At 37.6% G+C, this 27,907-nt stretch overlaps 1 protein-coding gene across 2 annotated transcripts in view; it reads right to left on the minus strand.

Moving 5' to 3' along the window:
- The window catches only part of LOC128205293 (sorting nexin-17-like), a 74,278-nt gene that overhangs the window by 31,087 nt on the left and 15,284 nt on the right, over window positions 1–27,907 (minus strand). For both annotated transcript variants that reach the window (XM_052906826.1, XM_052906825.1), the window contains exons 5-12: window positions 22,715–22,825; window positions 19,607–19,697; window positions 17,626–17,716; window positions 16,820–16,889; window positions 9,311–9,403; window positions 8,742–8,882; window positions 6,536–6,598; window positions 6,058–6,162 (exon numbers count right to left, since the gene is read on the minus strand). In XM_052906826.1, the coding sequence (XP_052762786.1) occupies window positions 6,058–6,162; window positions 6,536–6,598; window positions 8,742–8,882; window positions 9,311–9,403; window positions 16,820–16,889; window positions 17,626–17,716; window positions 19,607–19,697; window positions 22,715–22,825 (765 nt within the window). The remainder of the gene's footprint in view (window positions 1–6,057; window positions 6,163–6,535; window positions 6,599–8,741; window positions 8,883–9,310; window positions 9,404–16,819; window positions 16,890–17,625; window positions 17,717–19,606; window positions 19,698–22,714; window positions 22,826–27,907) is intronic.

Consider the following 27,907-nt stretch of genomic DNA (forward strand, 5'->3'; position numbering starts at 1 on the left):
CCATGAGTTTACGCACCTGTTGAGACTGTACAGTGAACCACTGCAGTGTGTCCAGCCATGAGTTTACACACCTGTTGAGACTGTACTGTGATTTACAGCAGTGTGTCTCAAGCAATGAGTTTACCCACCTGTTGAGACTGTACAGTGATCCACTGCAGTGTGTGTCCAGCCATGAGTTTACACACCTGTTGAGACTGTACTGTGATTTACAGCAGTGTGTCTCAAGCAATGAGTTTACACACCTGTTGAGACTGTACTGTGATCCACTGCAGTGTGAGTCCAGCCATGAGTTTACGCATCTGTTGAGACTGTACTGTGATTTACAGCAGTGTGAGTCCAGCCATGAGTTTTCACACCTGTTGAGACTTTACAGTGATCCACTGGAGTGTGTCTCAAGCAATGAGTTTACGCACCTGTTGAGACTGTACAGTGATCTACTGCAGTGTGAGTCCAGCCATGAGTTTACACACCTGTTGAGACTGTACTGTGATCCACTGCAGTGTCTCCAGCCATGAGGTTACGCACCTGTTGAGACTGTACAGTGATCCACAGCTGTGTCTTCAGTCATGAGTTTACGCACCTGTTGACACTTTACTCTGATCCATTGCAGTGTTTGTCCAGCCATGAGTTTAAGCATCTGTTGAGACTGTACTGTGATCCACAGCAGTGTCTCCAGTCATGAGTTTACGCACCTGTTGAGACTGTACTGTGATCCACTGCAGTGTATGGTCAGCCATGAGTTTACGCACCTGTTGAGACTGTACTGCGATTTACAGCAATGTGTCTCCGGCCATGAGTTTACGCATCTGTTGAGACTGTACTGTGATTTACAGCAGTGTGTCTCCAGCCATGAATTTACCCACCTGTTGAGACTGTATCGTGAATTACAGCAGTGTGTCTCAAGCAATGAGTTTACCCACCTGTTAAGACTGTACAGTGATTTACAGCAGTGTGTCTCAAGCAATGAGTTTACGCACCTGTTGAGACTGTACAGTGATCCACTGCAGTGTGAGTCCAGCCATGAGTTTAGGCACCTGTTGAGACTGTACTGTGATTTACAGCAGTGTCTCCAGCCATGAGTTTACGCACCTGTTGAGACTGTACAGTGAACCACTGCAGTGTGTGTCCAGCCATGGGTTTACACACCTGTTGAGACTGTACTGTGATTTACAGCAGTGTGTCTCAAGCAATGAGTTTACCCACCTGTTGAGACTGTACTGTGATCCACTGCAGTGTGTGTCCAGCCATGAGTTTACACATCGGTTGAGACTGTACTGTGATTTATAGCAGTGTGTCTCCAGCCATGAGTTTACGCACCTGTTGAGACTGTACAGTGAACCACTGCAGTGTGTGTCCAGCCATGGGTTTACACACCTGTTGAGACTGTACAGTGATTAACAGCAGTGTGTCTCAAGCAATGAGTTTACCCACCTGTTGAGACTGTACAGTGATCCACTGCAGTGTGAGTCCAGCCATGAGTTTTCACACCTGTTGAGACTGTACAGTGATCCACTGGAGTGTGTCTCAAGCAATGAGTTTACGCACCTGTTGAGACTGTACAGTGATCCACTGCAGTGTCTCCAGCCATGAGGTTACGCACCTGTTGAGACTGTACAGTGATCCACAGCTGTGTCTTCAGTCATGAGTTTACGCACCTGTTGAGACTTTACTCTGATCCATTGCAGTGTTTGTCCAGCCATGAGTTTAAGCATCTGTTGAGACTGTACTGTGATCCACAGCAGTGTCTCCAGTCATGAGTTTACGCACCTGTTGAGACTGTACTGTGATCCACTGCAGTGTATGGTCAGCAATGATTTTACGCACCTGCTGAGACTGTACTGTGATCCACAGCAGTGTCTCCAGTCATGAGTTTACGCACCTGTTGAGACTGTACTGTGATCAACAGCAGGGTGTGTCCAGCCATGAGTTAACACACCTGTTGAGACTGTACTGTGATTAACAGCAGTGTGTCTCCAGCCATGAGTTTACACACCTGTTGAGACTGTACTGTGATTAACAGCAGTGTGTCTCCAGCCATGAGTTTATGCACCTGCTGAGACTGAACTGTGATCCACAGCAGGGTCTCCAGTCATGAGTTTACGCACCTGCTGAGACTGTACCGTGATTAACAGCAGGGTCTCCAGTCATGAGTTTACACCCCTGTTGAGACTGTACTGTGATCCACAGCAGGGTCCCCAGTCATGTGTTAACACACCTGTTGAGACTGTACTGTGATCCACTGCAGTGTCTCCAGTCATGAGTTTACACACCTGTTGAGACTGTACTGTGATTAACAGCAGGGTCTCCAGTCATGAGTTTACACACCTGTTGAGACTGTACTGTGATTAACAGCAGGGTCTCCAGTCATGAGTTTTTGCACCTACTGAGACTGTACTGTGATTAACAGCAGTGTGTCTCCAGCCATGAGTTTACGCACCTGTTGAGACTGAACTGTGATTCACAGCAGGGTCTCCAGTCATGAGTTTACGCACCTGCTGAGACTGTACTGTGATCCACAGCAGTGTCTCCAGTCATGAGTTTACACACCTGTTGAGACTGTACTGTGATTAACAGCAGTGTGTCTTCAGCCATGAGTTAACGCACCTGCTGAGACTGAACTGTGATTCACAGCAAGGTATCCAGTCATGAGTTTTACGCACCTGCTGAGACTGTACTGTGATCCACAGCAGTGTTGCCAGTCATGAGTTTACACATCGGTTGAGACTGTACTGTGATCCACAGCAGTGTCTCCAGTCATGAGTTTACGCACCTCTTGAGACTGTACTGTGATCCACTGCAGAGTGTGTCTAGCAATGAGTTTACGCACCTGTTGAGACTGTACTGTGATCCACTGCAGTGTGTGTCCAGCAATGAGTTTACGCACCTGTTGAGACTGTACTGTGATCCACTGCAGAGTGTGTCTAGCAATGAGTTTACGCACCTGTTGAGACTGTATTGTGATCCACAGCAGTGTGTATCCAGTCATGAGTTTATGAACCTGTTGAGACTGTACTGTGATCAACAGCAGGGTGTGTCCAGCCATGAGTTTACACACCTGTTGAGACTGAAGTCTGTGATTAACAGCAGTGTGTCTCCAGTCATGAGTTTTCACACCTGTTGAGACTGTACTGCGATTTACAGTAGTGTGTCTCCAGCCATGAGCTTAAGCACCTGTTGAGACTGTACTGTGATCCACTGCAGTGTGTGTCCAGCAATGAGTTTACACACCTGTTGAGACTGTACTGTGATCCACAGCAGTGTGTGTCCAGCCATGAGTTTACTCACCTGTTGAGACTGTACTGTGATCCACAGCTGTATCTCCAGCCATGAGTTTACGCACCTGTTGAGACTGTACTGTGATCCACAGCTGTGTCTCTAGCCATGAGTTTACGCACCTGTTGAGACTGTTCTGTGATTTATAGGAGTGTGTCTCAAGCAATGAGTTTACCCACCTGTTGAGACTGTACTGTGATCCACTGGAGTGTGTCTCAAGCAATGAGTTTACACACCTGTTGAGACTGTACTGTGATCCACTGCAGTGTGTGTCCAGCAATGAGTTTACACACCTGTTGAGACTGTACTGTGATTTATAGCAGTGTGTGTCCAGCAATGAGTTTACACACCTGTTGAGACTGTACTGTGATCCACTGCAGTGTGTGTCCAGCAATGAGTTTACACACCTGTTGAGACTGTACAGTGATCCACTGCAGTTTGTGCCCAGCAATGAGTTTACACACCTGTTGAGACTGTACTGTGATCCACTGCAGTGTGTGTCCAGCCATGAGTTTACGCACCTGTTGAGAGTGTACTGTGATCCACTGCAGTGTGTGTCCAGCAATGAGTTTACACACCTGTTGAGACTGTACTGTGATCCACTGCAGTGTGTGTCCAGCCATGAGTTTACACACCTGTTGAGACTGTACTGTGATCCACTGCAGTGTGTGTCCAGCCATGAGTTTACACACCTGTTGAGAGTGTACTGTGATCCACTGCAGTGTGTGTCCAGCAATGAGTTTACACACCTGTTGAGACTGTACTGTGATCCACTGCAGTGTGTGTCCAGCCATGAGTTTACACACCTGTTGAGACTGTACTGTGATCCACTGCAGTGTGTGTCCAGCCATGAGTTTACACACCTGTTGAGACTGTACTGTGATCCACTGCAGTGTGTGTCCAGCCATGAGTTTACACACCTGTTGAGACTGTACTGTGATCCACTGCAGTGTGTGTCCAGCCATGAGTTTACGCACCTGCTGAGACTGTACTGTGATCCACAGCAGTGTCTCCAGTCATGAGTTTACACACCTGTTGAGACTGTACTGTGATTAACAGCAGTGTGTCTCCAGCCATGAGTTTACGCACCTGCTGAGACTGAACTGTGATTCACAGCAGGGTATCCAGTAATGAGTTTACGCACCTGCTGAGACTGTACTGTGATCCACACCAGTGTCTCCAGTCATGAGTTTACACAATAGTTGAGACTGTACTGTGACCCACAGCAGTGTCTCCAGTCATGAGTTTACGCACCTCTTGAGACTGTACTGTGATCCACTGCAGAGTGTGTCTAGCAATGAGTTTACGCACCTGTTGAGACTGTACTGTGATCCACTGCAGTGTGTGTCCAGCAATGAGTTTACGCACCTGTTGAGACTGTACTGTGATCCACTGCAGAGTGTGTCTAGCAATGAGTTTACGCACCTGTTGAGACTGTTCTGTGATCCACAGCAGTGTGTGTCCAGCAATGAGTTTATGCACCTGTTGAGACTGTACTGTGATCAACAGCAGGGTGTGTCCAGCCATGAGTTTACACACCTGTTGAGACTGAAGTCTGTGATTAACAGCAGTGTGTCTCCAGTCATGAGTTTTCACACCTGTTGAGACTGTACTGCGATTTACAGTAGTGTGTCTCCAGCCATGAGCTTAAGCACCTGTTGAGACTGTACTGTGATCCACTGCAGTGTGTGTCCAGCAATGAGTTTACACACCTGTTGAGACTGTACTGTGATCCACAGCAGTGTGTGTCCAGCAATGAGTTTACACACCTGTTGAGACTGTACTGTGATCCACAGCAGTGTGTGTCCAGCCATGAGTTTACTCACCTGTTGAGACTGTACTGTGATCGACAGCTGTGTCTCTAGCCATGAGTTTACGCACCTGTTGAGACTGTACTGTGATTTATAGCAGTGTGTCTCAAGCAATGAGTTTACGCACATGTTGAGACTGTACTGTGATCCACTGGAGTGTGTCTCAAGCAATGAGTTTACACACCTGTTGAGACTGTACAGTGATCCACTGCAGTGTGTGTCCAGCAATGAGTTTACACACCTGTTGAGAGTGTACTGTGATCCACTGCAGTGTGTGTCCAGCAATGAGTTTACACACCTGTTGAGACTGTACTGTGATCCACTGCAGTGTGTGTCCAGCAATGAGTTTACACACCTGTTGAGACTGTACAGTGATCCACTGCAGTTTGTGTCCAGCCATGAGTTTACACACCTGTTGAGACTGTACTGTGATCCACTGCAGTGTGTGTCCAGCCATGAGTTTACGCACCTGTTGAGACTGTACTATGATCCACTGCAGTGTGTGTCAAGCAATGAGTTTACACACCTGTTGAGACTGTACTGTGATCCACTGCAGTGTGTGTCCAGCCATGAGTTTACACACCTGTTGAGACTGTACTGTGATCCACTGCAGTGTGTGTACAGCAATGAGTTTACACACCTGTTGGGAGTGTACTGTGATCCACTGCAGTGTGTGTCCAGCAATGAGTTTACACACCTGTTGAGACTGTACTGTGATCCACAGCAGTGTGTGTCCAGCCATGAGTTTACGCACCTGTTGAGACTGTACTGTGATTCACTGCAGTGTTTTTCCAGCCATGAGTTATCCCACCTGTTGAGACTGTACTATGATCCACAGCAGTGTGTCTTCAGCCATGAGTTTACGCACCTGTTGAGACTGTAGAATGAATAAATGCAGTGTCCCTGGAGGTACAAACTTTTTGAGACTGTACTGCAATATAATGAAGTGTGTCTTGAGCTATAAAGTAAGTACCTGTTGAGACTGTACTGTGATCCATTGCAATGTGTCTCGAGCCATGAGGTATTCAAAGGACAACTCCAGGTTTGTGTTGTCTTGCTCTGGTTCCTTGTCAGCCACCTGGGTAGGAATAATAATAATAACATACTAGATTTATCTTAAAACCTGCCCAAAGTCATGAACATAATCAATGATAATAATTAATCTAACAGATTATAATAATCATTTTTCAGGTTAATGCTACAGATAACCACTATGACTCATTCCCTTTTTTAATGAGAAAAATATTTTATCAAACATTGCAAATATAAAATAAATGTTCAGGAAATTTATACAAACTACACATAGAGTATTTGTTTAAAATTTAAGATGAGTGTGCTTAAAAGTAATACAACGATCCGTGTAGCTTTTAAACAACATTTATTTTGAAGATAACTTCCTTAGACAATAATAATGAAATGTAATTATTGCAAGGCGCAATTTGCACACTTACAGTTGTGGTAATTCTCCAGCACCGGATTCTTGTGATCTTGAATGATCCCTCCTTAACTATGTCCTGGCAAAAATAATGCATTAATTTAACATTCAGTTGAATTTTTCACTAGGAAGTATTTACATGTATTAATGAATTATGAAGACAAGAGCACTGAAAGTGGATGACAACATCTGTTGTTTATTAAGTCAAAAAGGGGCATAACTTAACAATTATTAAAGGCAGAGTTAAAGGTCTTGCTACATGTTTGTGTATTTTCTCTGCCAACATGTGTCTTCAGTTTCAAAGGAATATCTTGAACATTTTTTATTTCAGATATGGCCTAGGTTAAAGCGTTTGCACACTGACTACAGTCACACCATGGCTTTCACAATACTTCAACTTATTTTTTTGATAAACAGATGAGCAAAAAAAACAATATACATATATTTTATTTTCATACATCAAATTAAATGCCAGAACTTATCTAATTGATTTGATTTGGATTTAAACTGCTTAAAAATAATTAAGACTGTATTTTTTGTTTTAATATGATCTCTATTCACTTCAAGTTTTATCAAAATATCGTCGGCTCCACGCGCAATTGACATATCTATGTTTTGGAGAATCTTTGTTTTTTATATCAACTTCTGATCAAAACTCTCCAGCGTTGTTTGCTCAAATGCTGTATCTATCAAATCAGAAAGCAGGGAGATATTCATGTGATTAAATGACATTAATTGATTGGTTCTTAAAATCTCCATGCGCAAAAGAAGAAATCTATACTGGTGTGATAAAGTAAATGCCAATTATCAATGTTGTGTTTTCTACAGTACTTACAATCATTAAAAATTCTGAATGTTTCTAAGTGCACAAATTGGTTGATGAAGATTTCCGAGTGATTTTGTTGTGTCAGGATATTGACCACTTATAACTTTCATATACAAATATCTCATCAACAACAATTGTGTCAGTCTGCTCAGTTCTTGATCTGATGGTCCTCGAACAAGATTGAACAAAAGTGTGACAGCGTCTATAGTGTCAAAGAACAGTGAAAACCAAAACACAAAAGGGCAGAAGAGAAACTAGAAAAAACTTCATCATGCTATTTATGTGCCTCAGCACTAAGTGGATGCCACTGTCTCTGCATGAAAGATTCCTGGTCCGTACGAGGTGAAATATGTAGATTCTTCATGGACTACAGCAAACTTGGTAGATATTCATCCATAAGACCTGGTAGCAGTGTAGGATCACCAACTGTGAGTGATATCAGATTATTGAAGTACACGGATGACGGTAAAATAATGTACAAGACAAAGTACGATGAAAGCTACAATTGTTTACCAGAGCCTCACAAGAAGGTCGGTTCTGAAGAAGGATCCATAACCCGACTGTACCGAAAAAAAAATCCTATTAAATATACCAAATTTCAGCATATAATTTTACATAATTGTACTTATGTTTCTAAGTGATAGAAATGCAGGCAGTATTTTGCTTTATATTCTTGAATCTTTAAGATTGTGACAAAACAAATCAGAGGTATTTCTAAGTGTTGATACCCTTATCATTGATTTCAGAGATGAAATACTTAAGGTCAGTATTGTGATTGTATTGAATAAAAACAGTTGTCATGACCCAAGTGTCATCAAAGCGTCTGTCCTTATAGCAAAACATTCTGATTCACCGCCACGTAATGTGTGAGGGGATTATAAAAATGGCCTTCGTCTGTCAGTCTGTCTGTCTGTCCGTAATAAGTATTTTGTGTCTGCTCCGTATCTCATATTCCCTTGTGTTTTGTTTTCATGAAATATGGGTCAAATGTTTTACTCATTCAGCCAATGTCCTGAGCCCAGGTCTCGGCCATGCCAGCTCAGGGTCAAGGTCACACTTGAAGTTCAAAGGTTGGAATCCTCACATTTGGTGACCACTGCGTATCTCCTATACCCCTTGAAGGGTTTTCAAGAAACATTTAGTCGTTTAAATGTCTATACAATCAATTCCACTTTAATGCTTTATTTTAAAACAAAATATTGTAACTCACACAAACACAAATGTTAAGTACATATTTGACGTTTTTTCTGTTCCCGTTCGTACAAAAGATATGAAGTTTTTCTTCTCCTGAAAAGTAATGGTTTCTTAGCTATGTCGTTTGCGCATGGAGTCGACAATATGCTGGTTTAGGAGTTAAAAAGAGATTGTTAGAAATAGTTAACACAAAAAATTGTACCGGTTTCAACTGTACTTGGAAGTTGAGTTCCTTATTTCCTGCTGATATTAATACTGAAGAGTCAGGCTGGGGGTAGTCTGCCACACACGGGTGGAACTGCATGTAACCGTAGTGCTTCAGGGTCCGAGCCAACCGCAAAAACTGGAAATAACCAGTTCATGCTGTAGAATTGTCTACTTATGCTTACATAAATGAACAATAATTGCTTGTTGTCAAAGTGCTTAAGTCTCCAGGTAAGTCTAAAAAAAACAAGTGCAAAATTACCAATCACCATTGAGCTTGTTGTTTCAAAAAACAATAGTACACAAACTGAATTAGCCTAAATGGGATTGGTGTTCCCTATTCTATACCATTTCCTTTGTCTTTAAATTAGCAAAAACATTGTTAAATTTTTTACCAGTGTTAAAAAATAGATAAGTTGTTTGTCTCATAGTCTTATTGTGTTGTAATTGATAAGTCCAAATGCATGAATTTAATTGTTCTGGCAACAAGATCTTAATCAAGATCTTTTTCAAAAGTGTTACTTGTCAATGATTTTTGTATCGCTCAGCAGACACCCTAAAATGTACCTCTCTCTTGGATCCCTTCTGTTGAAGAGACTTCAAATGCTCCAGTTGTTCTTTCGTGGCATACACCCACTTTCTCTCAATGTCGCTCACAGCCTGTGTTACAGAACGTCAAACATCATTCGTCGTATGCATCATTTGAAATACTGTTGATGGTAAATTTTTATATAGTTTTCAAGGAAAGTGTGAATTAAGAACTATGTTGTTTTATTGTCATGGCCAAGTCCCATGTTCTTTCTTTTATTATATTGGCTTGTATTATTGGCTTATTGTTGTAAGAACTTGATTTTAGTCCAGCTTTATTAGTATAATCAATTAGAACATTTCCAATACAAAAAGAACATACAAGATAGCATTTAGTGAGAGCATAAATCCTTAACTTATTGCTATTGATACAAAATAAATATTTTCAAATTAAGGCTAATATGAATTAATTTGGTCCAGTTGCCTTTAAATGGGGGCAGGGGGTAACATTTGTTTTTTTCTTCTTAGATGACTGTTTCACCTTTTAATATGTGTTCATGCAATTTCTTATTACATATGGGAACATTATTATAATATATTGATTATATAATATAAATAAATGTGTTTCTAGAGGAACCACAAACACCATCATAACTCCTTTTTACATGTGAACGTTTACATTCACACAGGCTGAAAAACGCCGTTCACAGACAGTAACTGACTGATACGCATGAAATACAGACCCAGTCCAACATTTTTGTTTGAGTCAATAAAATTTAAGGGGCAACGAAACAAAAAAGGAATGAAAAAATAACTATTAATTTATAGTTGCCTAACATTACACTGAAATTTTTCTAAATTTCTAACAGGTCCTTGAAAAATGTAAAGTGAAAAGCATAAAATGCTTGAATAAAAAACAAACACTGTACATTGTCTAATTTTGGTGAACATATCTTGGCAGTTTTGGTTGTTTGGTAGTCAAAATCCTTCAAGAAAGTGTAGATATGTTGAGCAGATACTAAAATAGACATATTACAGTCTTATGCCTATGTAAGTGTGTAAGGCGACAAAAACCAGGTCTTTAATATGCCTGGTTATCAGAAATTATAGCCATTTTCTTAACTTTATCAAAAAGAGACGTAACTGAAAATTACTCCAGTTAAGTGTTTCTTATATGTTTTGTTTTTTTGCAAGACCTTTTTTTTTTACAAAGCAAAATGATTAATCTGATTATAAACACTTTTATATAATGCAAATTTCAATTTCCATGTAAATTCAATGTTTGTTCAGCAATATTTGAGAAAATGTCTCAACATATTTAAAATCATATTCAACAATGGCCCACTGTTACTTTGTCAAGCTGATTACAATATGTCATATACGGAAAAAGTTATATAACATTTCAAAATACCTTTTAATATTTCAGAGTCTTTAGTTTTTATCTTACACTCAACAAATCAAATACATTGACCTTCTTCCCAACCTTCAAAAGCATCGGAAACCATTTTTCTATTTTTAGAAGCCATGACCTTGTCCTTGAACCCACCCCTTCAAAAGCATTCCAAAGCTAGCTCTTCACATAAGGTACTTACACATCAACTTTCATTTATGTCCGTCAATGCTAACTTAAACAAGAGATGTTTGTCATTATGCCCCCCAATGTTATCACAATAATTTAGACAATTGAATGAAATTGGACCACTGTTTGCAATTGACATTGGATGCTTTTGAGGCAGTTTAAAGATTATGACCATTCCAAGTGTGAGGAAAATCATGTTTAGATGAGGACTGATTTTGCAGATGAAAAAGTATACTCTAAGCAGCAGGGAATATGTAAATATGACATAAATTTTAAAGATGAATATGAGTTATGACCTAAACCTTTTACTCTGTGACCTCATAATCAATAGGGATCATCTACTGGCCCAACCTCCAAGTCAAAGGGCCATGGGTGCAGGCATTGTCCAGTTATCACTCAGACAACCTTTTAGAATTCAAGGTTGCTGTGACCTTGACTTTTGATCTGATGACTCCTTAAATCAATAGAGGTCATCTACTGGTCAGGCCCAACCCCAAAGTCAAATTTGAGGGCCATGGGTGCAGGCATTGTCCATTTAACACTCGGACAATCTTTAAGCATTCAAGGTCACTGTGACCTTGACCTTTGACCCAATGACCCCTTAAATCAATAGGGGTCATCTACTGGTCAGGCCAAGCCTGACCATTGACCATAGGTCTAGGCATTGTTGAGATATCACTTGGACCAGCTTCGACAACCTTTTACCATTAAAAGTCACTGTGAAGTTGACCTTTGACCTGATGACCCCTAAAATCAATAGGCCCAACCCTTTGTGTCAAGCATGTCCAGGAATTGTCAAGTTATTACTCGGACATTTGCTTTGGTCTATGGACCGACTGACTGACCAACATGGGCAAAGCAATATACCCCCTCTTCTTTGACGGGGGCCATAATTTTTAAGCAGAAACCAATGTTTGACTTCCACTTGACTTTTTTAATTTTTCTTTATTTCTTTCCAACATTTATGTGCTGTGTTTTAGACAAATTATATTAATCACTCTCAAGTAATACATCGAACACTCAGTCATCCAGATAGGAGACTTTTAAGTAGGAAAAATAAATCATCTTTATTCTATTATAATATGACAATATCGCGAGCTTCATTCACCTTTACCATTCTTTACACTTTTATCAACAAATGCCCTATCATACAGAAGACTAGAAAGTAAATCAATACTATCATCAAAGTGACAGTCTCCACTAAGAATACTATTAACAATATCATAAAAATCATTTCTTCAGGATGAGATATAAGTCATACACATACCTCTGTTTTCTTTGTTCCATGTAAATTTCACAACCTCAGCATAATTGTAACTATTTTCAAAATTGTGCATGTTGACTTTTAACATAAATGAGATTGCAACAAGGGAAGTCACCAGTACAAATCATGTACTCAATCAAGTTGAACTAAGCCATCACAGAACGTGATAAATACCCCCGCACACCCAAGTGGGGAATATACTGTTTGGATAGAAAAATTAAAGCAATCAAATGGCACAGAATTCGCAATAAAGTACAGATCTGAGGAATATTGGAAAATATTGATACTGTAATGTATTACCATATACAACACATAAACTTAAAGAGCAAAATACTAGCGATCCTTAATGAGATGAAATATTATTAAATTATAAAATCATTAATATTATCAAATGCATTGAAATCTGTACTGTACATTGAGACACATTCTCATACTATGATGGTCACCAAATAATTTTAAAATCCAATCTGTACGACAAAGACAATAAAGACGAGACGCAAACTATCATCAGTAAGGCCTGTATAGCAAAACCATGTACTTTTCCTATATACGAAGTTTGGTCAAGATAAGTCAACCGTTACATAAGTTATTCAGTTTCATTTTCCTATATTTGGTAATAGTGACCTTGACCCCAGAGCCCCCAAATTCGATCCAATGAAAGTTCTCCATATACTTTTACTAAATATATAATAATCAGGTTAAGTCAAGATATGTTAACCCTAACAAATTTTATTCGCTTTCAACCATTTTTCTATATTAAGTAACAGTGACCGCAGGGACTCCAAACACAATCTCATGAAAGGCCTCCATAAATTATTCCCCATATATTCTGCCTTTATGTATGCTGATGACGTAGCCAACTGCGTGGATACCACCAACAATCTCTAGTTACAACTCAATGCAGTATCTAGCTTTAGCCATGTAACTGGTATGCAAGTTATTAAAAAAAACACAGACTATTGTCTATAGAAATAGTTGGCCTTTGTGTAACTAAGAGAAAAAGTTTTTAAATGGTCAACAAGCAAATACCATATCCATATATAAGTATATGGGTTTGTTATTCACCCCTAAACTATGCTGGATCTCAGTAAAACTAAATTAGCAACACAAGCACACAAAGCTGCTTTCTCCATTAAACAATTTCAAAAACCATTTCGTTATTTTTCAAATTCGAAATCATCACTTCTTGATAGTATGGTTACCCTGGTCTGAAATATGGGGCTTTGCTTACAGTGAAATCATAGAAAGATCACTAAGTCGTGCAAAATTCTGTAAATATTTTTGGGGGATTGAATGTCACAGTCAATACTGGTATGGTCCTAGGGGAATGCAGCTGTGTGGTGCTTTGCATTATATACTAATGTGAAATCATTTTTATTTGTTGGCATGAACTTTTGTGGTTTTCCGAAAATTTACATTTTCGTGGGTACTTGAATTTGTGGTTTCTCATTTTTTGAAAAAAAATAATCCAAAACTGCGATCCTTCTAAATTGTCTGCATAATCTCAACGTGCTGGGCACGTGATTTCCGTCTTCATCGTCACCGTGTTTATGACACTCGCTATAGGTGTACGACATGCCAATTAGTGCATATACCCATGTCAATTATCGATTTAATTGGAAATTAAGGTCATAAAAGAAGATTCACCCTGATCAAAGATATAGATGAGCAAAGCCATTGAATAGCAATTAAGAATTTTGCACAATGTGAAAACGTAGAGAAGGTGCGTATATTTGAGTAAACAATCAATGTAATCGATTCAATATTTGATTAAAGAAACTATCGAGTACCAACTACAAAAAAAGACGAGAATGTGACATTGGATTTGGCTTGTTTGTCTAAAGGCAATAAAGTTATACCAACATATCGCATACCATTTTAATGGGCATTGGCTCCTCTTTTCATGTCACCCATTTTAAAATGGATTGTTTGTATGTTGATTAAGAAACTAAAAAAAATGACTCCTCTACTGTGAAATCTGGTACGTTTGAGTTACATACCTCGTTTCTTTTCTTGTATATCAAAGACATTTAATTCCTTCAGATGTGTTGTTTGTCTCAATATTTTTACCCAAAATGATATTAATCAACATTTTAGACACAAACAATGTGCCAGATGCCTTATGTTTTGCCAGTGCGAGTTTCAGTGACTATTAAAAGCACTACAAAAGTATGGATGCTCATATTAAAATCATGCATATATAATTATTTATGTGTATTTTTTATTTAATTGTGCAGTGTTAAATACTGTGGAGTTACAGTTGAAGAATATATTTACGTTGGCGTGAATCAGTTGACTTGTGGCGTTTAGGGAGTAAAATGAATATCCAAATGTTTAAAAAAGTTCCTTAAACATGCATTATGCACCAGTCAATTGTAACCATGGACCCCCAGGTCCGGGGGTATATAGGGGATAACTAGAGAAACGGGCCGTGTTTTTACCTTCCAGGTGGCCCCGCAGTGCCGAGTGAATGCGGTGGTTTTGTTTTCGCGCCGAAAATTGTGGTGAATGTGCCTAACCTTGGGGTGCGGGGAATTTTTGCGGGGAATCTCCTCCATTCTCCGGGCCCTGGGGGGGGGGGGGGGGGGGGGCGTAGTTACAATTGACTGGTGCATTATTGTGGCTACTTGAAAATGACATCTTTGTTTGACTTTATTATACAGATCTATTATACAACAGGCAGTATGGAGAACAAAAAAAGTGTGCACAACTTCAAAACATACATTCTATAAATGTTTCCGAAAAAAATACGAAAAATCCATCTTATTTTTATTTATTTTCTCGACGCTCATTTTTCGACATCTTTTTCTTTATTTTATTCTCTCCTCCTGGCGCTTATTTTTGAAAAATTTCTCGTAAAACGAAAAATAAAACTAGAAATGTGTCCATAGGACACGGATACCCCCACTTCGATTTTTTGTCACAGAAAATAAGCCATAATGATTATTCAGGATAATCTCAAGTCTTTTTTTGCAAATAAAGGGCCGTAACTCCTAAATGACAAAAGCGATTTCCATGGCTATCGAACTTGATCAAGATATTATGGTCACAATCATGTATGTAAAGTTTGGTGAGGATTGGACACATACTTTTCAAGAATTAGATTGGAAACATATATTTTTGAAGTATTTTTGGCAAAAAAGGGCCGTAACTCCTAAATGACTAAAGCGATTTCCATGACTATCGAACTTGATCAAGATATTATGGTCACAAACATGTGTTTAAAGTTTGGTGAGGATTGGACAAACAGTTTTCAAGAATTAGATCGGAAACAATCTTCGGGACGTACGTACGTACAGACAGACAGACAGACGTACGTACGGACAAGGGCAACCCTATATGCCGCCACTTTGTGGGGGCATAAAAACTCTGGCCTGAGTTCGGTATTTACCCTGTATACCGCTGTTTACGGCGACCTCTGTAAAGAGTATACTAGAGTATGTCCATAACAAGGCAATTGAAAAAGTGAATAAAGGGTCTATATTTCTTGGGATCTTGAATTCATGGATCAACCAACCCACGGAAAACCACGAACATTAATGTCCCATGAACATTAATGATTTCACAGTATTCTAAATGTATCAAGTATTGGTTCTCTTTATTGCAAATGCTGAATCAAAGATATCCAGTCAATTGATATAAAATGTTGAAAACGTTAGACGATGTGGGTAAGAGGACATGGGCAACTAGTGTTAAAGATTTACTGTTTAAGTACGGTTTTGGATATGTGTGTGTCGCTCAAGATGATTGGGACATAAATATGTCTATGCATACTTTTAAGCAGCGGGTAACGGATTGCATGACACAAAATTGACACAATATAGATACTTCTTTGCGCTGTGACACCTTAAAAATATTATGAATCACTGCTATAATGCCTGAACCGTATTTAACAATCGACCAACCCTTTTAGATTATAAGAGCACTGGCATACTGTAGATGCTTTAATCATACAATGTACCATGTGAAGACCAAGATTGTCTGCATTGCTTCACACACTTAAATGTGCAAGTCATTGGAAATGAGTGTCATGCATTTTTCGAGTGTCCTCAATATGACGATATAAGGACAAACTATCTTTTTTATTGGTACAGAGGTCAGAGATGTCAAAAGTTGAGTCTCCATAACCTCTTCCTAAATACTAAGTTTAGTCAAGATATGTAACCCTAACTAAAGTTATTGGGTTTCAGCTGTTCTTTTTCTAGTAGCAATCACTGCTACTAGAAAAACCTTGACCCCAGGGACCCAAACACAATCCCATAAAAGTTCTCCATTTTATACTCTTCGTATATATGAAGTTTGGTCAAGATATGTCAACCATAACTTAAGTCATTAATTTTTCTATTTTGAGTTTCCGTAACCATGACCCCATGGACCCCAAACACAATTCAATGAAAGATCTCCTTTATCTCTTCCTTTATACAAAGTTTTGTCAATATATGTCAACCCTAACTTAGATATGTCAACCCTAACAAAAGTTTTTCAGTTTCAGGTGAATTTGACGCCTGCCCGGATCATATTATTAGATGTAACAGATCTTTCATGCCATTTAGGGTACAAAGGTCTTGCTAGGTAAGCTTTGGTTACCCTTGACACTTCATCTACTTTCAAAGCTGATAACCACCTTTGTTGAACTGATATTCTCTCAATTGACATACCTTGACCAATTGTGTAGAATACCAATACAAAAGCTTCAAAATATTACCTGAACATACAAGAGGTTCATTGCGACTTTATTTGCTAACAAGTCATCATCAAAACCAGTGTCCCAGAAACTACAAAAGAAACAGAATTTGCAGTTTTATGCCAACAGAGTAATAAACAGAATAAGCAAGAATGGGTGATCTACGCTCTGTTTCAAATAGGCAGGGCAGTTCAGATGATACATAAAACTTTACAATAAGTCTATTGAGACTTAGCATAGTAATGGTAACTTACACTTTAACTCAATAGAAGTTATCTCAAAAAGCTTTACAAATTAAAACTAGATTTCCCTGAAATGGATGCATTGCCTACATGGGGCACTTATCATAGTCAAACCAATTGTAACACTTATTTTAATGTAAAAGAAGCCAATGATTCTAGTAAAACAAGAACTTTGTCTAATAATCATATCAAGCCAACTGTATTTCAATGTGAAAGGAGCATAAACATGGCATTACTGAGGTAATTTACCTCACGATCATAACATAATGCCTATAAACACTGTCACCAAGTTTCATCATGATCAGATAAAAATAACTGAACAATTTTTCTTAACAAGACATAAACCAAACATTTTTCCATGTAAAAGGGAGTTTCTAAGGCTATTAACACCAGAATCCAACACTGTCACCAAGTTTCACCATTATTGGTTAAAATATACCGAAGTTTTTTTAGTATGATGTATCAAAATAAAAAAAATATCTTCAGTAACAAAATAATACCCTTGGGTTCTGGTATACAGATGTTTTCTTTTGAGCTGAAATTCTGGTACTGTTATTAACTACCGGCTATTTGCCCAAGACTTACCTTTTTCTAAGTACAACCCTATGGAAAGCCTGCTTAGTTGCAGACTTGAGTGAAATATACGGGGATTCAAAGTCCTGGAGCTTCCGGACAACTGGAAAATTCAAATACATTTGTTACACAAAACCGGAAACAAAGTTTCATATTTAAGAGTTTCAGGCAAGGTTTTCCACACACTAGGGAGATATTTCAATCAAGTCATGTCTTCTGCTTTAGTTTATAATTGGAGAAAAACTTCTCAGGGAGTACAAAATCAACTTCTGTAAGGCCCCTTCTAGGTTGATCCACATATATAAAGTCACATTCAGAAATATTGTCCTTTTTTGTTAAAAGCAAAAAATAAAGTCATTATTTGGAGACAGCCATAAATAAGGTCATTATTTGGTGACAGCCATCAATAAGGTCACTATTTGGTGACAGCAAGAAACAAGAAACGCCGCAATGCGACGAAACCAGGTTTTCAATGATTGACAGAAGAACTTCAGCCTGTGTCTGTTTTTCTATTCTTAGTAACAGTAATCTTGACCCTAGAGACCTTAAAGGCAATCCCATGAAAGGTCTCCATATACTCTTCCTTTATACCAAGTTTGGTCAAGATACGTGAACCCCGAATAAAGTTATTCAGTTTCAACTGTTTTTTTCTCTTTTTAGTTAACAGTGATCTTGACCTTGACTCTAGGGACCCCAAACACAATCCCATGAAAGGTCTCCATAAACTCTTCCTTTATATTAATTTGGGTCACGATATGTCGACCCTAACTAAAGTTATTCAGTTTCATAAGTGAGTTTGACACCCCCCCTCCCACCGGTAAGAATATGGGCCATCACGAAATAAGGTCAATATTTGGTGACAGTCAGAAATAAGGTCTCTATTTGGTGACAGTAAGAAATAAGGTCAATATTTGGAGGCAGCCAGAAATAAGGTCCCTATTTGGTGACAGCCATAAATAATCTCACTATTTGGTGACAGCCAGAAATAAGGTCCCTATTTGGTGACAGCCAGAAATAAGGTCCCTATTTGGTGACAGCAGAAATAAGGTTAAAATTTGGTGACAGACAGAAATAAGGTCAATATTTGGGGGCAGCCAGAAATAAGGTCCCTATTTGGTGACAGCCAGAAATAAGGTCCCTATTTGGTGACAGCCAGAAATAAGGTCCCTATTTGGTGACAGCCAGAAATAAGGTCCCTATTTGGTGACAGCCAGAAATAAGGTCCCTATTTGGTGACAGCCAGAAATAAGGTCCCTATTTGGTGACAGCCAGAAATAAGGTTAAAATTTGGTGACAGACAGAAATAAGGTCAATATTTGGTGGCAGCCAGAAATAAGGTCCCTATTTGGTGACAGCCAGAAATAAGGTCCCTATTTGGTGACAGCCAGAAATAAGGTTAAAATTTGGTGACAGACAGAAATAAGGTCAATATTTGGTGACAGCCAGAAATAATTAAGGTCCCTATTTGGTGACAGCCAGAATTAATGCCACTATGTGGTGACAGCCAGATATAAGGTCCCTGTTTTGTGACAGCAAAATAATAAGGCCAATATTTTGGGACAGCCAGAAATAAGGTCACTATCATTCTGGTGACAGCCATAAAAATGGTCAGTATTAGGTGCCTAGTATTTGATATAGATTTATCTGTCTCAATAACATAATACCCTGATTCATACTATTAGGAATTCAAATTTCCAAGTGTCATGTTAGTGTATATGTTTCTAGAGGTTTTTGTTCAATTATTAATTGAGCTACAGACTTGTGACAAATCTCCAACAAAGTGGATTCAGCACATGCCAATTGAAATGTTCATCTATTTTGTAAGTGATGGACAACAATGAAGATTTTATACAAACCTTTGCCATGGAACAAATCAATTTCACAATTAGTTTTCTAACAAAAACATACAAGCAAATGATGTATAACTAGCTCAGTATAATATAATCCCACTGAAATGTATGAAATTCTAAAATATAAATCTATTTGCACTTACTAGACGTGTCCCCACTTTCTTCCTTTTGGACCAGATACAACCCAAAGTAATACACAAAGTCTTCTGGCAAGTCTATTTGAGATGAAGCTGCCTGAAACCAACAAACAGTATAAAAAATATCAAAAATATTAGGAAAAAGTTCACTGAACAGATTCAGCATCCAGAATGGCAAGTTAATTTTTGTTAATTGCTCAATATGGCTAATTTATTGTTTAAGCTTGCACTCCTTAGAAAATTGCAACTACTGCCTCTTGTGTTCATACAGTATAAACACACAGTTAATTGTAATAATTCCCTATAATTCCTGTGTCTGCTCTTACTCTTTTCGAAAATATTGAGTTGATTAGTAAAACATTAATTAAAACCTACACTAAAATAACAATGTCAATAAGAAAGAACATGTTCGCTCATTACAACCTTAACAAGGCAGTCCAAAGGATGACTGTATCCCCCGCCTTTATTTTTTTAGAACATTTTGTTTTTCTAAAAACTTACATAATGAAATAGATGAGATCCAGGAGAAATGTTAATGTTGTCACAACAAAAGTTTCCAGTAGATCACTTAATGAGATCCATTTCTACTAGGGATGCAAACGAATGGCAAAATTGATATTTGAATATTTGGTAATTCTTTCGATCGAATATTCGAATATTCAATTACAAAAATACATATTTTTAGAAGATGTAGTAAACTACTATTATTATTTGCTAAAGTAATAGCCAGGGCATTTTAACCCTACTTTTTCGTAGCCAGTAGGCGCAGCGGACCCTGATTTTCCCCAAATGAACCTTTGAAATTTCGAATTTCGGAGATCTCCATTTTCAGGAAGAAAAAAGCAATACATTATGAACAAACAAACAACAAAACCAAATAATTTCAATTCCACTGCCTTTATATTTGTGAACAATGTGAAATAGATGGATTCCTAGTCAAACAGCGTTTTGCACCAATGGAGGGTCTTTCCATAGGACATGCAGCCTCGTTCTGAGAATGACCTCTAAGATGACTTAATATATAGCTTTGGAAAACCCAAACCAACTCGGGAACTGGTAAAATAAAAAAACGAAAACATATGTAAATTTCACTCATCTATTGTACAAAAAAATAGGAAATATATAACCTAAAATGCTATACAACATACATTTACATTTCAAAGCACGAACATTGTATCGAAACATAGAAAACAGTTTAAAGCACATATATGTCACAACATTATTGTAGCGCATGGCATCCATATCATCACAGTGATTTGAGCTATGTTGCACAGCTTAATTTGCAGCCAAGACAACACATTGGTGTCAAAGCTGATTTCTAGTTAGTAAATGTAAAATTAGGGGGACTCTTTATAGTACCCGATGATATGTCCCTAGTGTAAGATAGGTTCATTCCGACCCGAGTGTAGGGTGTTTTGCAGAAACGAGGTTTACCGAGTTTCCGCAAAACACCAAGCGCGAGGGTCGGGATGAACCTATCTTACACGAGCGGCTATGGTAGATGCTTTTTCTCCCACCTCAACAAAATGAAGTAAAAATGTATTTTTTTGCTGGAACTCTTTTGTGCTTAGTGAAAATAATTGCGTACGGATATGCGATAATTTTGTGGTTGTCATGGATATTCGCGCAGGGATTCAGAGTATGTAAATGGTCTGATCGGTCTTTAAATAGTTCTAAGAAGAGTGAAGCATTATTTCTTGAAAGGTGCGTGAAAACTGTTTTCTGGTTACATGTGAAGCGAGAAATAATTAACTAGGGTTCTAAATATTGCCACAAGAATAGGTTTCCATGATGCGCTACAGACGACAGTCTTCAACAAGGGAGGTAATTACAATGTGGTAACAATTAAAAGAAGTTCCATAGAGGCATTTTATCTTCGCCCGTGGGCAAGATAAGAATTTCTAGCATGGTTAAATTAATGGATCTACTTATCTGAGGTGGGAGAAAGCTATATCCCCCGCCTCATGGGGGCATTTTTAGTAACGAAAGCCAATAAATGGCAAGGGTAGTTTCTCAGGAACATAAGAAATGCGTAAAATTTAGAAAGGGCAATAACTCTTTCAAAAATGGTCAAATCACAAAAGCCAGACAATATGCGCTGCGTCACTTTATGATCATCAATCTGTGAAAGTTTGGTAGAAATCGCATGAAAAACGTAAGAAGTTGCGAAGAAACCAATTTTAAATGTAAAATAACCAAAGGTCAATAACTCTTTCAAAAATGGTTGAATCGCAAAAGCCCGACAATATGCACTGCATCACTATATAGTCATCAATCTGTGAAAGTTTGGTAGAAATCACATGAAAAACGTAAGAGGAGTTGCGAAGAAACCAATTTTAAATGTAAAATAAACAAAGGGCTATAACTCTTTTAAAAATGGTTGAATCACAAAAGCCCGACAATATACGCTGCGTCACTTTATGATCATCAATCTGTGAACGTTTGGTAGAAATCACATGAAAAACGTAAGAGGAGTTGCGAAGAAACCAATTTTAAATGTAAAATAAGCAAAGGGGAATAACTCTTTTAAAAATGGTCGAATTGGGAAAGCCCGACAATATGCGCTGCTTCACTTTATGATCATCAATCTGTGAAAGTTTGGTAAAAATCGCATGAAAAACGTAAGAGGAGTTGCGAAGAAACCAATTTAAATGTAAAATAAGCAAAGGGCAATAACTCTTTCAAAAATGGTCAAATCAGGAAAGCCTGACAATATGTGCTGCGTCACTTTATGATCATCAAACTGTGAAAGTTTGGTAGAAATCGCATGAAAAACGTAAGAGGAGTTGCGAAGAAACCAATTTTAAATGTAAAATAAGCAAAGGGCATTAACTCTTTTAAAAATGGTCGAATCGGGAAAGCCCGACAATATGCGCTGCTTCACTTTATGATCATCAATCTGTGAAAGTTTGGTAGAAATCGCATGAAAAATGTAAGAGGAGTTGCGAAGAAACCAATTTTAAATGTAAAATAAGCAAAGGGCTATAACTCTTTCAAAAATGGTTGAATCGCAAAAGCCCGACAATATGCGCTGCTTCACTTTATGATCATCAATCTGTAAAAGTTTGGTAGAAATCGCATGAGAAAAAAAAAAGAAACCAGCATAAAACCTACCTCAAGCACATCTTCTGTCTGGTCAGTGGAAATTATTGAGATGGAAATCTTGTGGTCATTCATCAGGTAAATGTCCAAGGAAACATTTTCTGGCTCTTCTTTTTGGGTCTCCTGCAATGTGCCATACATTCCAACATAATAACCATCCATTTAAAAAAAAAAAAAACATACAGTTCAGAATAATCACCATATGTTTTAGCAAAATAACCATACATTCCAGCATGATAACTATATATTTAAGCAAAATAACCATACATTCCAGCATGGTAACCATATGTTTAAGCAAAATAACCATACATTCCAGCATGATAACTATATGTTTTAGCAAAATAACCATACATTCCAGCATGGTAACCATATGTTTTAGCAAAATAACCATACATTCCAGCATGATAACCATATGTTTTAGCAAAATAACCATACATTCCAGCATGATAACTATATGTTTTAGCAAAATAACCATACATTCCAGCATGATAACTATATGCTTTAGCAAAATAACCATACATTCCAGCATGGTAGCCATATGTTTTAGCAAAATAACCATACATTCCAGCATGATAACTATATGTTTTAGCAAAATAACCATACATTCCAGCATGGTAACCATATGTTTTAGCAAAATAACCATACATTCCAGCATGGTAACCATATGTTTAAGCAAAATAACCATACATTCCATCATGGTAACCATATGTTAAAAACCATACATTCCAGCATGGTAACTATATGTTTTAGCAAAATAACCATACAATCCAGAATGGTAACTATTCCAGCATGGTAACTATATGTTTTAGCAAAATAACCATACATTCCAGCATGGTAACTATATGTTTTAGCAAAATAACCATACATTCCATCATGATAACCATATGTTTAAGCAAAATAACCATATATTTAAGAATACAGTCAAACCTGTATTAAGTGGCCACCTTTGGGAAAAGGTAAAAGTGGCTGCTTACTACAGGTGGCCACTTAGTCCAGGTTGGACTTTTCTAACACTTTGGCTTTGTTCAAACAGAGGTCGATTATGTATCTTAACCACCACCTCACCCCACAATCAGTATCATCAGTACCATTAAAGAAGGTTGAATGCAAATGTAGAAAAAACAAGTTCTTCTTGCACTACGGCCGTTTTCTAATAGTTTAAACTCGACACGTTCTTTTAGAGTCAAACACTTCTGATTTATTTTATTGTCAGCAATGACCAAAATTAAAAAGACTAGAAATGTGTCCATAGAACACGGATGCCCCCACTTCGATTTTTTGTCACAGAAAATAAGCCATAATGATTATTCAGGATAATCTGCACAAGGGCAAATCCTTTTCAAAAATTAGATCGGATAAGATATTTTTTAAGTATTGTTGGGAAATAAAGGGCCCTAACTCCTAAATGATTAAAGCGATTTCCATGGCTATCGAACTTGATCAAGGTATAATGGTCACAAACATGTGTTAAAAGTTTGGTGAGGATTGGACAAACAGTTTTCAAGAATTAGATTGGAAACAATCTTCGGGACGTATTTTTCAAGTCTTTTTTTGCAAATAAAGGGCCGTAACTCCTAAATGACAAAAGCGATTTCCATGGCTATCGAACTTGATCAAGATATTATGGTCACAATCATGTATGTAAAGTTTGGTGAGGATTGGACACATACTTTTCAAGAATTAGATTGGAAACATATATTTTTGAAGTATTTTTGGCAAAAAAGGGCCGTAACTCCTAAATGACTAAAGCGATTTCCATGAATATCGAACTTGATCAAGATATTATGGTCACAAACATGTGTTTAAAGTTTGGTGAGGATTGGACAAACGGTTTTCAAGAATTAGATCGGAAACAATCTTCGGGACATACGTACGTACAGACAGACAGACGTACGTACGGACAAGGGCAACCCTATATGCCGCCACTTTGTGGGGGCATAAATATCACGAACAATGCAATGTAAGTGTCCGTTCGTAGAAGTATAAAGCCGAACACTTTGAAAATTAATACGAAAATGAATGCACATCGTAACTCGTTTCACACCATCAAGTGACAGTGCAAACTGTAAATTCATAATTATCATATTCGGCCTTCTTTGTCGGTATTTGTCAATTATCTTCGTAATTATTAAAATATCTTCATTAAGTGTGTCAATTCTGATCGATACATTCGACGACGTGTTATAATCATGATCTCTCGATAAGTAAACATGCATGGTAATCGTGTGATGTTATAGGCATTTTCATTGGACAACAGAAATATCAGAGACAGTCGTTCTTTTCCGTCAACTTCAGTATCAATTAAAGCTGTGTATTGGCAAACATTACTTGCGGACGTATCAGTGACAAGGGATAAGTGGCCACTTATTAGTGTTTTTATGGCTTCACGGGGACAAATATTAGTGGCCACGGCCCCGTTAGACAGTTAACATTTTTGACCTGGTGTCAAATGGGGCTACAAACTATGAAATTGCTGTAGCCTGAGCCAGATTTCCATAGCCCACCAGTTAACAGAAAAATGCACCCGATCTGATATGGTTAAAAACAAGGAATGATATGACAAGTTTTTGGGAGTAGGATTGTTATTGGTCCCAACAACTGTACATTATCTTAGTTTATTTTGTATGAATACCATTAAGGTGGTGGTAAAAGTGGTTCTGTGCTGCTAGGGGGCGGGGAGGCTGTTGGTACTTCGATTTCGAGGGGTGGGAAGGGGGTAGGCTGGTTCATTCAAGGCAGTTTGAATGTTTATGAAGGTCCTGTCAACTTACATGTGCTGCTTGTGGCACTAGTGACAGGATTTTACTAACATTCATTTCATATTTTTCGGTAACTTAATAATCCAAAAGAAAAAGGGTAAAATAGGGATATAAAGAGCAAAAAGTAGGGATAGTAGGGCTCTTTACGTACATTTTTGGATGCAAATAAATGACTACTAAACTTATTCATCAATTGTTATGTACAGGTAGTTATCTTTGCTTAGAAATCAGTTTTTTTAAGAGGGATTCAGCCACAGTATGCATGAACAGATGAACCTAGAGTTGGAATCTCTGATTTGTCAACATGCGACACTCATTCCATATATGCCATATTTTTGAGAAGCTTCCCAGGGGATTTTGGTCTGAATTCCAGGGGATTTTGATATTACAGCAGGGGATTTTTAAGCAGCAAAATTTTGCGCAATATCAACATTTATAATATAAGAATAAATACAGAAATACACTCTAATTACAATTATTCTTGACATTCTAAAACATTCACCCGACATTTTTTTTTCCAACCAGCGCGATGAGTTTATCGCCAGTCGGGCTATCTTAAAGGATATTTTCGTAGCCCAGGCCATTTTTTATAACCATATGTTTCAGCATAATTATATATATTTCATTATAAAAGCAATAAGTTTCAGCACTTAAAATGTATAAGTTTTATTAAGATTTTTGTGTTTTTTATATCAGTAAAGCGTTCTATAATCAAAACATTTTGATGTGTGTCAATTATTGAACCATATGGTTTTACACAATGTTTAAAGTTAACGTTTACTCTGACTGTTTATCTATTGTCACAAAATACTTCTTCAGATAACAGTTATTCCTAACTCCAGTTATTGAATGGAAACTAGTTATTTTATAAACAGCGACCATAATCAAACCAATTATTGTGCTGTGGGGTTTTAACTATAAACCAGTATTGTGCCATGCATTTTTTAACTATCAAACCGTTATTTGGGCACCAATGGGGAATTAGCTTTAAAGTCCAAAACAAAATCCTGTTCACGACACCAAGTTCTTTCACGATTTTATTCTGTTGTTCTTTCCTTAACAAATACTTGATGCAATAACACAGTATGTGCAGTCCAAAATATTAACACCAAATATGTTGTATAACAGCAACAACGCTAAAGTTTGCTGGACTGTGGTAAAACCACCTCCGAGCTCAGACAAATTTCAAGTGTCCGTATTCTGTTAACAACTTCCTCTCTAAACATTTAAAAATATGTTACCTTATATTGTGCGGCCCGGTCATGCATAACATAAATTTAACCAATAGAAAAACAGAAAATACTTCAAAAAGACTGACAGCTCAAACTAATTACTTCTGATTTCAAATAGTTCTCTATCAAAACATTTGTCAGGGTGCTAAAATAGATAGAAAGAAACAATAAAACAGTTAGCTTAAGTCAATATGGCTGCGACTGACACCTCCTTTTTTTGTTTATTAGCAACATCCTAATCTGTTGGGGTTTGCTAACCTGTTACAAACACAGTTTCATATTTCAAATAACAAGTGTAAAAACATCTAACAAATAATTTGTAAATAGGCAAACGCTAAATTATGAAACTGGTTTCAATAAACAGATACATTTTTAACACAAGAATGGCATATTATGTACAGCATAACACAATCAAATATTCGAAAGTCATGATAATTATTGAATTGTTTTTGTTCCCTTTATCATTTACATTTCACATAGTTATATTTCAAATAACAAGTGTAAAAACATCTAACAAATAATTTGTAAATAGGCAAACGCTAAATTATGAAACTGGTTTCAATAAACAGATACATTTTTAACACAAGAATGGCATATTATGTACAGCATAACACAATCAAATATTCGAAAGTCATGATAATTATTGAATTGTTTTTGTTCCCTTTATCATTTACATTTCACATAGCAGGTTAAAAGATAAACATCTTCCATGCTTTCATCTGAACACCGCATTCTCCTTGTAATATAAAAGAGGCAACAAAAATAAAAATAAAACTACAAAGGGAAGTCAAACACAAGGGTTAAGGTAAAAAACATGACCCCATGATATAAATTTACACTTTTATGAAATTTAAAGTCCACTTAAAATGTTACTTATGACACTAATTGGGATATATCAACCACTAACAGCAAGTGAACTAAACTTAGCCCAGTCGACTATAAATAATTAACTTCCACTCGATTCGAGGTCATCATGTACAATACTGTGCTACAATATTTGACTCACCGATAAGCCTCATGGGTGTACAAGATCCAGCTGTTTAAAAATACTCGCCTTATCTTGCGCAAATCTGGTTGGATTCCCCTTTGTGAACCTTAACCTTTATTTATTCCGGTCATGTGTTTCACAAGATGCCCACACGGAAACCATTACTGATAGACATACATGTACCGCGCTTTCGATCCGACATCATGCCGGATAACTACACTTTTAC

This window comes from Mya arenaria, chromosome 10, assembly GCF_026914265.1.
Source record: "Mya arenaria isolate MELC-2E11 chromosome 10, ASM2691426v1".
NCBI classification, from domain to species: Eukaryota; Metazoa; Mollusca; class Bivalvia; order Myida; family Myidae; genus Mya; species Mya arenaria.